At 37.5% G+C, this 12,506-nt stretch overlaps 1 protein-coding gene across 4 annotated transcripts in view; it reads right to left on the bottom strand.

Moving 5' to 3' along the window:
* Window positions 1-5,094: 5,094 nt before the first annotated feature.
* The window catches only part of LOC139962712 (uncharacterized), a 52,873-nt gene continuing 45,461 nt past the window's right edge, over window positions 5,095-12,506 (bottom strand). For all 4 annotated transcript variants that reach the window (XM_071962947.1, XM_071962952.1, XM_071962961.1 and 1 more), the window contains 2 exons: window positions 11,354-11,763; window positions 5,095-10,086 (listed from right to left, as the gene is read on the bottom strand). In XM_071962947.1, the coding sequence (XP_071819048.1) occupies window positions 9,414-10,086; window positions 11,354-11,763 (1,083 nt within the window). In that variant the 3' untranslated portion in view covers window positions 5,095-9,413. The remainder of the gene's footprint in view (window positions 10,087-11,353; window positions 11,764-12,506) is intronic.

Raw genomic sequence — 12,506 nt, 5'->3', positions numbered from 1 at the left:
CACAAGCTGACCGAAGTCAGTCTCTTAGATTCATATTTAACGTCCATGATTATGAATTGTCAATTGTCAACAACTCTGTAACTGGACGACATACATTAATCTTGGAGTGACTCGAACTCGGGACCTTATGATTGGAAGGCACCGGCGTCAACCACTGAGCTAACAATGCACTTTGTGGTGATGCATTCATACTAAAGATGTGGAACTTTTTCAATGAAGACAATGCATGCATGCTCGTACAAGCTTTCTGCTTGTGAGAGGAGGGAGGAGGGAGGGAGGAGGGAGGGGAGCTTGTATACGAGTAAGGGTGCGATTTTTGAGACTTACATGAACAAGCATTTATATTCAAAATTTCCATACGTCAGAACTATAGTAGACCTATATAAACATTTACTTTCTCGGAAGTAAGAGGGGGGGGGGGGGGATGGCCGATGGGGATGGTCAAGCTTGTAGAGAGTATGCAAGCGTAACACATCTTGTTATTTACGTAAGAAACATAATATACATCATTCTTTGGGAGGGGAGGGGCGTCACTCTACAGTTAAAATTATTGGCAGATACTAGTCGCGTGATAGATAGACATATAGCAGATTTTTTTTGTTTTTTTGTTTGATCTGTTGAGCTTTACGGACTGTCGGCCCGCGGGAAGGGTGTGAAGGGAAAGTCCAGCTCCACTTTGAGAAATATTTTTTATAATAGACGGTGCTTAGAAGCGGAATGATGCAATTTTTTGCAACTAACAAACTTACATTTATTTTCAAGAAGTTTCAAATACCATGATCAGTAGACATATATACATTTTCTTAATTTGTTTGTTGTTTCATGTTAGAAGGTAAGTACGTTACTCATTAAATTCCCCAACCAAGTAGGGCTGGTTTTGTAAATATGAATGCATATTTTACCTGGGAACCACTATTACTTATATTGCCCGGAGGTGGGGGGGGGGGGGTCTTTCGGGCGGTTTTTGTGTTAAGCCGGGAAGAATTTGACCATTATTAGTATTACGGGTATACCCTCCTCTTACCCCTACCTCTTTCCAACCTCACACAAAGTGATACTTAAGAGACCTAAATGATAGCCTATAAATGCCCCAGAATGCACCATTTGACTTCTATTTTTTTTTCGGGGACGACCTTCAAATCTCCATACATGACCTCCATACATGGCTTCGATGACCCCACGGCAGTCCCCTCCTTTATAAAATACTTCATTCGTATCTAGCCCTCCCATAAAGATTCACGTCCCTACCTAAATTAGTCGGGTGAATTTTTTAATGTATTATTATTATTATTATTTATAAGCACAACCTTGCGTTTAGAGCCACTGATATAGACCTAAATATATACTATATATATGCCTCAGAACCCACCAATTGACGTTTACCATTTCTCCTGACCCGGAGATCCCAAGATCCTCTGCATATAGATACAGCTTCAATGACTTCAGTGTAGCCCCTCCTGTTATAAAATCCTTCATTAGTATCGAGACCTTCGGCATGATTTTAGCCCCCTATCGTAATCAATTGGGGGAATTTTTGAATTCCCCCACCCCTTCCCACCATTGAAACCCCGTGTACGCGACAATGATGTTAATTACTTATGAGCACGTCCTTTACATGATCATCCCCTACTAGAGAATTCTCCAAAGCCGCCCGCAGTCATATAAAACTCGAGCTTTATACATGAGTACGCTCTGATGCGTGTTTTCATTTTAACTATGTGGTCAATTCCATGATAAGGTCAACATCATACCAAAAAATTTAAAATCATTGTACATTAAAATTGTATAAGTTTCCAATAAATAGAATACTTGTAGTTACTAAAAATAATTTTTTCACCCCCAAAAACATTATTTGCTTGATTATGGGGTCGGTAATAACAAATGGTTCCCGTAGTAACTAAATTATGAAAAATACAGTGAAATTTTATTTTGTGCAGATTTGTACATAGTAATCATAGGTATCATCAGTTTTATGGACTAATTATATTTGCTATAGCATAGTGCTCACTTAATAGCTTCAATTTTTTTTTGACATCAAGGCATTAGACAATAGTGGTGAATTGAAAACACCCTCAATTTACTGTCACGCGAGTCACAAAATTTACTGTTTTTGTTTTTTTTCTCCTTGCCTGCACAAGACATTTACTTTAAATAATGAATATCAAGTCTTCACATAGATACCAAAAGGATTACTGAATTTTCCTTTTCAGAAGATATTCAAATTTTGCAGAAAATCACCCTATACGAATGTCACGCGAGTCACGTCACGCGAGTCACGTCAATTCAAGATTGTTTTTCTACCTATTTACTGTCTGTTGGACTAATTATATTTGCTATAGCATAGTGCTCACTAAATAGCTTCAATTTTATTTCGACATCAAGGCATTAGACAACAGTGGTAAATTGAAAACAGTAAACACCCTTGATTTACTGTCACGTGAGTTACAAAATTGACTGTTTTTGTTTTTTTCTCTTTGCCTGCACAAAAGTTTTACTCCAAATAATGAATATCAAGTCTTCACATAGATACCAAAAGGATTACTGAATTTTCCTTTTCAGAAGATATTCAAATTTTGCAGAAAATCATCCTATACGAATGTCACGCGAGTCACGTCACGCGAGTCACGTTAAATCAAAATAGTGTTTCTACCTATTTACTGTGTGAAAATTACCGGGATGTTATAGTTTGAAGAATGAATCACTGTTTAAAGATATCATATATGAATTCCCCTTTAATTAGGCAAATTGAATGATATGTGCACACATAATGCAACTAATTATAATAATTTCATTTGAAATATCAGAATTTAAAATCATGAATATATATTCGCAATATAATGCCTATTTTATCACCACATTTGGAAAGTTAGCACATGTCATTGATTTTTTAGTAATATACAAAAACATAATCTATATTTGTATCTGGCAATGCCATGTGCTATGACTTGACAACCTTAAGGTTTTCACTGCTCAATCATTCCCAAAATCCTATGAGCGCATGCATCTTCTCAATATTACACTTTTGGTTTATTCAAATATGACAAATAAGAATGGTAATTTTTGAATCACATTGTGATAGATCTGTTTCTTCTATAACTTTCAAATGAGTGACTTCAACAGACTAAATATTGTTATAAATATTAATTGACAAGATATATTGCCTGAACAACTGTACTACCCGTACAGTATATTACCTACTGTCTGCAGTCATGAAAGTAACTCGGGGACATTATTATCATCTGGACATTCCCAAGGGAAGTACCTTTTGGACACTTTCTAGACCAATGAATGTTTTATTTCACTAGGCAAGATCTATACCTTCGATTCACTACTGCATTTGGTCTAGAACTATTCGAAAAGTGAACTTCTCGCGAGTCACGTTTTCTTGTCACGCGAGTCACAATACATCTTCATCGTTATTTTCATGAGTTACAACATTTTTTCAAAGTTGCATAGCAATTGAGGTAGAGGTGTTTTTCAACTTCGGTATGATTATAAAAAGTGATTGGAAAAATTTTAATAAGACATAAGAAATCAAACATTTGTGTGTGCATTCTGATTTTTGCTAATAGTAACTGTCACGCGAGTCACGTTCAGTTTTTCGCCAATTTCACCCCCAATACTTGAGGCATAAATATTTTTTGTCTACTGTTGTAAGCATTAAGGCGTACTTCACTGACTACATGAATGCTTTTCTCCCAGGTAACTTCTTTATTTGTTTAATGATATCAAATAGAGAGGAATTTTAGTAAAAATGTCACGCGAGTCACCATGGAATTGACCATGTAATATCCAATTCGAAGTATGTTCCTTTCATCATGGCTACTTAAAAGAGACCTCAACAAAGTTCTCCTTTTTCCGGAAAATGTTTAGATAGAAACTTCCAAGTGTGCATTTCAACAATGTTCTGAAAATTGTTAAAATGACTTATTTCATTCCTTCATCTCAACAATTTTATGCAAAATGTTAAATTGTTGACTTCTTTCCCCCCAAATGTACAATATGACAATTTCCGAAAAATGTTGCAATGAAGATTTATTGCATCTGGTCATTTCAACAACTTTCTGAAAGATGTCAACCTATTAGCGTCAAATATTCTTATTACGATGGCACATTAAAGCTACCGTAAGTCTGAGGCTAAATTGAATCCTTCGTCTCAACATTTTGTCCCTATCTCTAGAAAAGGCTGTTTGAATGTTGGGTACCAGCTAACCCTTCATTTCTAAATGGAAATGGATCAAATAGTATGTAGTATTTGATGTTATCAAGTGATGTCTGTTGTTGTTTAATAATCTGCAATAATCGATTGGAATATTTGCTTATCTGCCAATGTACTCTGAACTTGATGCTTCATCAAATTGATCTTTTTGGAGATAAATTATTTGTATCTGTCTCAAGGGCGTAGGAACCGGGGGGGCTGGGGGGGGCGCCAGCCCCCCCAGAGAAAAATGTGGAGGGGCGGAAGTATCATTCCGCCCCCCCGCTCCGCAAGTCAGAAAACCCCTTTTTCATTTCCAAATGAGAAAAAAAATCTCATTTGGAGCACCAAATTGCATCTAAGGCCAGGTGAAAATACAAAATTAAGTTAACAAAATGGAGTGGGTGTTGAAGTGTGCTATATTGCACCAAATTGCATCTGAGGCCACCTGGAAATGCAAAAAATTCCAAAGGGGAGGGGGACACCCCGTCCCCTTAGACCCGTCCCCCAGGCCAGCCATCAGTCTTCAGCCCCCCCACTCAAAAGTACCTTCCTACGCCGCTGATCTGTCTTATTATTCAACTGGATGCCAGCAAAGCTGTTTTGTTGCCTACACATTTTCATTGCAGTCATTTGCAATTATCTCATACCATGCAATTGCTTGTCTGCATAGCAATGCTCCCTGCATGCTCGTTTAGTCATATTACTGTACCACAAAAGAAAATAGACCCTGTAGCACCTGCTAACAATGATAGGCTAAATATAACCACTAGTCTTAACTCTGGGAGAAGCCAATTGTTTGTTTAAATTCATAAATCAATGGAAAATTAAGCAACCAGAGTTACCTGATATTTGTAACTGAGATAAATGCAAGAATTCACAAGGAAGACAAAGTATGAAAAGTTGTCATAATTTATTCCATTGTAAGCTTCATGATGTATGAACATCTTAGCCACAAGAAGCTCTTATTTACATCAGACATATATTTTTCCACTAGCTAACAAGGAAAAACTGTTCTCACTTATAAAATGACAGAAATAATGCTGAGAAAAATCTTCTCTTAGAAAATTGAAACAAAGAAATGGAGGCATAGTACATGCATGATAAACTTCTCAAACTTCAGTGTCTTAGGAGAGAAATTTATATTGTGCCCGAGCATGTACACTGCTTGGGCTCTGATGTATGGTGATATTCAACTGTGATGATACTACCCATCTGTACACAAGTACCTTGTCTTCCCTTGACTTGTGTGTTGGTTGCAACCAGCAGAGTGATTCTCTTAGTGCTAGACAAGAACCTTGGCTGATGATGTTCCAATGTTTATAGGGTTTATATCTTCAAAACAAGAAAGTGGCATTGATACACTGGTAATATAAGCTACTTATAATAGTCTATATGATACCAAAATAATGCTTTTACCTAAACTTATCCTTCATATCAATATCATTTGAAACCAAGTGTAGCACCAGAATAACCATATTTTGACACTTTAAGATGTATTTCAGATGGGGAAACATAGTGGTTGGAAGAAAATATGGTATTTAGTAAAACATATCATAAGCATATGTAGCTCTTTATCTTTACAGGAAGAGGGTTGTCATTTTGGTGACACAATGTCTTTTGGAGTGGTTTGGAGGTTAGGATTACTTGGTGTGCTTGCAATAATTCAACTAAATTTTGTTCCAGAGAATGGCTAAAACACAGTTAATACTGTGGCAGTGTGTTTAACACATACTATGCTCTATATAGTAACTAAGGCTACAATGCTTCTCTCTAATAACAAACAGGTATGACTTAATGCCATAATTACAGTTGACATGAAGCATTCCTGATACTTATCAAGCAATAATTCCTCAAATCTCTCAACAAATCTAACCGAGGAGCTCTTCACTGCTCAACGGGTCTTAAAAGAGTTCTACTACATTGCAAGTATACTGCTTCCCCAAGTGGTTACAAAGAAACAGACTTTTCAAATTCAAGTTAAACTGTTTTGAAAGTACAATACTTATGAGTGAGATGACTTTCCAAGCCTTGAGAAGAAGCACAGTTCGGTCTCTGCTAAAACCAAGCACTTACGTTGTGACACTCTCCCACGTACTGAACCAACACCAACCAGTGGTAAGATAAATACATAGCACTTTAGGATACACTCAGACCAAAACCCACAAAAATAACTTGTAAAATGCAACTTGCTAATTAAGACAATACCCAGCAGGAGACTGTCTCCTTAATTAAAAATCATACTTAAAAATGGCTTTTAATATGTCACCCGAATGTCTCAGGAAGTGTGTGGTATTTGTCGTGTAGGAACCTGGAAGCTGCTTGCATTCCCACTGCAAACGCTATCATACATCAATGGATTATAATATCCTAACAGCAGGCTCCTGGTACAGGTGCAGCCTCATCCATCAACATAGATTGAACACAAAGCTCTCGTTTCAATTTACAGGACATATCAATGCACTTCTGTCTGGAATGAGACCTTTCATGTGTCAAACTGCACTACAGGTTAAGTGATATCAAGGGTTAGACTAACAACAAACTCATCAATACCACCAACAGAGTTTCTACACCACAAAATATTGGGCCATCTTTTTTTCAAATTGGAGGTAATGCTGTGTTATCCAAATGTTATTTAAGTTGTGATACAAGTTAGGATGGTTCTTCAAGTTATCAGTGTGAAAAGAAGTGGCTCTAGCAATTTCACAAACAGATTTTGGTAACAAATGTCATCTATGGGATTTAATTACTGCTATATGAAAGCAGTGTAACATGAATAGTAACATCAGAATTAACAGAAACTTTTCCAACTTATTGTTCATTATCGTAAATGTGCACTTTGACACCAGTCAACTGTATCCATGTCAAGGTATCTTAGTGTGTACAGTGCAAACTGCAGGGTGATCGTACCTACTGCATTGACAACAACATGAGATAACATCAAAACAATTAAAATGTAACCTGCCCTTGTTACACTTAACCTAACCAGAACAATGACATATATCTTTACAGTTGAAACCAAAAGACCTCTAATGATCACAAGGGCAGAGGAAAGGTTACAACATACACTTTAAACTCATTTATTATCTCCCAACCCTGGTTAAACAATCACCCAAATAGTGACAAGAACCTCCACTTTAAGAGTGATTGTTTAACATTTCCTGACAAGAAAATCTGATAGCAAATGAATATCAATTTGTCAATAAATCCTGGTTCTAAATTACCCCAAGAATAATTTATCAGTGTCGCACAGCAGAATGCTATACAAACGGGCAAATTGCTACGCAAGTACGAACATGTGTAGCAGGTTTTTTAATACATGAGAATCATAACATTTATGAGGGAAAAATTTAGAGTGTTCAAAACTACTAAACGAAATTTGCACTTTAAATTCTTCCTTTCAACTGACTCCCGACAATGAGCTGGTGCCAACTATATCTACATCTACTTACTGAAATATCCTCCTACACACACATGTGCTCTTCATTTAGCAGTTCAATACACATGCCATATAAAGTCAGTTCTGTAAAGTCAGTCCTGTCCAATAATTCAAAGTAATGAAAAACTACAACTGAGATGACCTTTATTACTTGTAACATAATATCTGCTATCATTCATTCCCCCTGGCTTTGAAATCTTGAATCTATAGTTCAACACTTTGCTCCAATTTCCACATCAAAACTTTAAGAGCACTACAAACAGGAAGAATTTTCTTCCACTTTGAAGGAGAAAAAAAAAATGGAATATCTTTGCATAAATTATACTATGTAAAATAAAAGCTTCCAAAGAAATGAATCTAAAACATATACATGGAAAAAATAAAAAATAAAAAAAAAGAAAAGAAAGTAAAAATAAATTATATTGTTATGATTTCCATTAAATCTTTTCTTGAATACAAAGTTGGATGGCTTGCATCAAGTTTGGTTAAGTTTCAATGACAACTATAATTCAGCCAAGGAGTTGTTTACACCACTGCCTTGTCAAGTTAAAGATGCCTTCAGGCAGGTTACTGTATCTTCTTACTATAAATAGTCAATGTGCAAATGTTGTCTCCACTTGACAAGAAACATGTCCACATACCTTCTGGAGTACCCGAACATACTTTTTATGAGAATTCCATGGCACCGAATGAGCTATAAAGCTGGATAGCATTGCTACAATACTTATCATGACGAGGGAATCATCACATTTAATTTAAAGATGAAGAAGCTTTATCTAAGACAAAGAGAGAGAGACAGACAAAACTACCAGCGTCCAGACCCGACCCCTCCCCCCCAAGCCCTGCCCCTTTTCCAAGCTACCTGTTTGCAGAGATTTTGGAGGAATTTAATCATACGTATCAATAGGACATTCTTTAACCAGTATACCACCATCTGCTAGTAAGAGATTCATAAGCTGTAGGACAGTCTTCCTACAGTATATAATGATTTAAATATTTTCTTAAGCTTTACCCTAATACGCATGGTATTTTATCAAAACATTTAACATGTCCCATCAAGTAATTTGACTAATTAAAATTCTAGCTCATCATATCTATCACAACATGCATACTTCTTTCTCAAATTTTGAATTATTCAAAAACATGATTGTGGATCCCCCAATCGAGTGTAACTCTTAACACAATTCAGCCAATCAAACCCAACACATTAATTATTAACCATGTTATATATTTATTTAAATTCGTATATGAATATGTTGCAACAGAGTAAACTCATGTTTTACCAAACTTAAGCCCTCAAGTCTTTTAGCATACCAGGTAGATGTACCACAATGACCTTATTCAAAAATTAATCACACTAATAGTACTTAAAATGACAGCAAATATTCCTAGAGAAAGGAAGTATCAAGTGTGGACTGCCCTCAGATAAATGTCTTCTTTTCACCATACCTCTTCTTCTGCTTTAGGTAGATCAAAAAATGTGTTCTAAAGTAAATGCATTGGAATTTTTATCCTCATTACAAAAACATTCAACTTAAAGTTCCAACTTTCTTTTAAGGACGAATTACAAGCCTGACAATACTCCACAGCGATGATGTTCTACAACTTGCTCACACAAGATACACCACACCAAGTATGCTAATGCGATGACTTCTGGATATCCAAATAATAATTAAAATAATAATAGTAATAATAAATAGCTAGAGTACACTGACTGTATGATATACTACTAATAATACCCTGTTGTTTGTTTGAATAGTACAGCATTGATCAGGCTCAGTGGTAGTGATGATGGTGATGGTGATGATGATGGTGCTCGTGTCGATGGTGGTGTCTCGTTGGCATGGGCACCTGAAGCACGCCGTCAATGTTCCCCATTATTTCATGCTCCATGTATGTAAATGGTTTGACAGCATGTCTCTTGGTCTTGTGCTTACCTCTTTTGCCTTCTACTGGAGAGGTGCAAGCACTTAACGGTATCACTAAGTTCTGCATACCAAAGTGTCCCGTGTAAGGACTGGCTCCAGGAGCTAAAACTGTTTGACATTTCTTTGGTTTACTCGAGGTATCCTCCGACTTTGGCACTAAAATACCCGCTAGGTTCTCTCCGTTACTGACCGGTTTGTTACGTTGTGTCGTCGCCGCTTCCTGATTTGAATTGCCAGAGTCCCTGTCACATGACTTGCTACGGCGATGCGAGCAGGACTTTACCCTCCCTTGACGTTTACTGTCTGGTAGAGTCCGAGAGAGTCTCTCTAAATTGTCCGATTCGGTGAAGCTATTTGAAGTGTTCTCGATACCCGCTAATTCTCTATAATACGTCCTACGCTCGGGGTTTTCTCGAGGATGAAAATTCGACTTCTGTTGTTGCAGCGTTACTTCTTCCTTGCATTCGTTGGCCCCATTCTGAACATGAGCTTCACTCACAGTGGAGCTGGAATTGTTTCTCCTGAAGAGACAAATAACAGACATGACTTTTCCCATTGCATACATGTAACACACGGTACTTAACAGCAAAACTTTCTGATTGGATTTGATGCAACGAAATCAACTTGAATTTTTCTATACACATTGTCACCTTCCTGGTGATTCCCCACATTAATTCCTTCTGTATTATTTAAAATGATTTTCTGGTGGCTGAATTTGATTTTCTAGCAAAATTGCTGCAATTGCATGTTTCTTTAGGCTAAACCAAATCCTCATAACATTTTGTATTGCAAAGATACAAATTTGACAAGGTGTGTGATGTTTTGTAATTTATGCATCTGGCAACATCTAATGGTTGATGTTATAATCAGGGCAATTCAACTGAAGATGTTCTTGTGTTTCTTCGTAATTTGTCAAGCATTTATCCACAGAGGAAAAGATTTTTACTTCATTTTAATGAAAATTTTAAGTACAGGGAACATGAAATGATATGCAAACATTTGAATGGTATCGGGTTTCAAGGATAAATCAACAATAAGATTATAAAAGCTCAAGTAGAGCTTTGAAAAGCATTTGCCCAGAAGACGGATCCAACTTGCTGGAGTAGTTCAGGGTTAAGACAATCAAGTATACCTCAAGTTAGGTACAAAATATTGAGATGGGGTTTCACCAACAGTGTGGAATATGTTTTCCTTTCAAAACAGGTTCCACATTGTTTGTCACCAGCAAATCATTAGAACGAAGTAAACTTGCTTTGGTCTGAAGATACATTGTAAACATGAAGACAACACTGATGTCTATGTTTAGCATGAAAATCTCCGTAATGGAGTGTTGTTAACCCTGTACCTTGCAGTTGATTGTTATGATATATTTATTTTCAAACTATTTCAATGATCTGAAGGATTGGGAGAAATTTTGATTTTTGTCAATTTTAAGAAAGAAAGAAAGAATGAATGATGTTCATTCAAAAATGCGTTTTGTTATGTTTTTCATTGACCTAGTTGTGAGTGTGTACTTGGGGTTTGTTTCTCCAAGAAAAAGTTTGCGTTCGCCCCAACGCATGCAATTTGAAGATTTTGTGTCTCTGGACAAAACGTTGCGTCCCGGAGGCAGAATCCTGCATTCGTAACAAATGCTTCACAGATGACATCACTATTACATAGCCTTAAGCTAGAAAAAGAAATCCTGTTAATGACCACACCGTTTTGCCAGTTCTTTATTAGCAGACAGCTTGGACAGATATTTCAATTATTGAGTTCATCGTCACGACTACACTCAGTTCTTTGTACCTGTTTCTACTCCTCCGTCTGTTGTAACCCTTCTCCTCCCGCCAGCCGACGTCGTCCGCAAACCCGTACGAGTGCGACCTCTGGTGGCGCCTCTGTTTCCTCTCTCGTTTCTTTTTACCGTGATGCGGGAATGTCTTGTGGGCAACCTCTCCGACATCCTCCTCCACCTCCTCTTCTCCTACTCTGTGTCGGTGGTGATGCTTTCTTTTGGACTTCACTTGAGAACTGACACCTGCCTGCACCTCTTTGGATTGGTTATTGGAGAAGGCAAACTTCTGTTTCGAAGAGGTCTCCGAATCTTGATCGGACACGACGGAGAGACTGAGTTTCAGCTTCCTCCTTCCGCTCGCAGGGAGTGTTACGGTCTTAGCGAGGGCTTCTGAGATCGTCTTTAACAGACTGGTGAGGTCCTGAAAATAGAAAGGCAGAATATCCATGTCAGATTTTCCTGTGCACAGGCTAAATAAAATCTATGGGTTGACTTTACAGGGTTCTGGATGGTGGGGGAGATAGCTTCATCTTTGAAATGTTCAATTAATTTGATAGGCATGTTAGGACTAGCATGTAACTCTGCTGGATAATGCACAAGTTTCAACTATAACATTGAATAATGTGGAATACAGAGCTCTACCAAGGCCAGGGAAGTGAGGTCTATGGATTCCATGGGAGGTTATACCTGGTGGTAGTCCAACTGCATGAACCCCCTTCCCCCTCCCATTTAATTTACACTGTACAACCCCCCCCCCCCCCATGAACTTCAGAGAGTAACAGATTCTCCAAGCAGCAAAAAACACACAAACATACTTCCTTTATATCTGCCAGGTACTGACAGTATTAACTTTACTTCCAATGTCAAATCCATACTGGGCCTGTCATTCTGTACCATTAGTAGTACTGATACAGAATCACAATTGTCCTCTTGCACTCATTATGTTAGACGTACACTGCATTGGTACAATGGTAAAGAGTGCATTGATTTAGTACTACAGCAGCAACGCTGCACAATCTCAATAATGTTGTTGTGTCTATCATGGCCTTCAGAGGTGTACATCCAAGTCATGAAACCTATCAGGGCAACCTCTTGTTGCTGTGTTTAAAAACTATTCCACAAATCTTGACCCTACAATTTACATTGGGACTCCATGACATCTAG

Source organism: Apostichopus japonicus, chromosome 3 (genome assembly GCF_037975245.1).
Source record: "Apostichopus japonicus isolate 1M-3 chromosome 3, ASM3797524v1, whole genome shotgun sequence".
Taxonomy (NCBI): Eukaryota; Metazoa; Echinodermata; class Holothuroidea; order Aspidochirotida; family Stichopodidae; genus Apostichopus; species Apostichopus japonicus.
The sequence above is the reverse complement of the archived record's forward strand: the minus strand, read 5'-3'. Positions and strand labels throughout refer to the sequence as shown.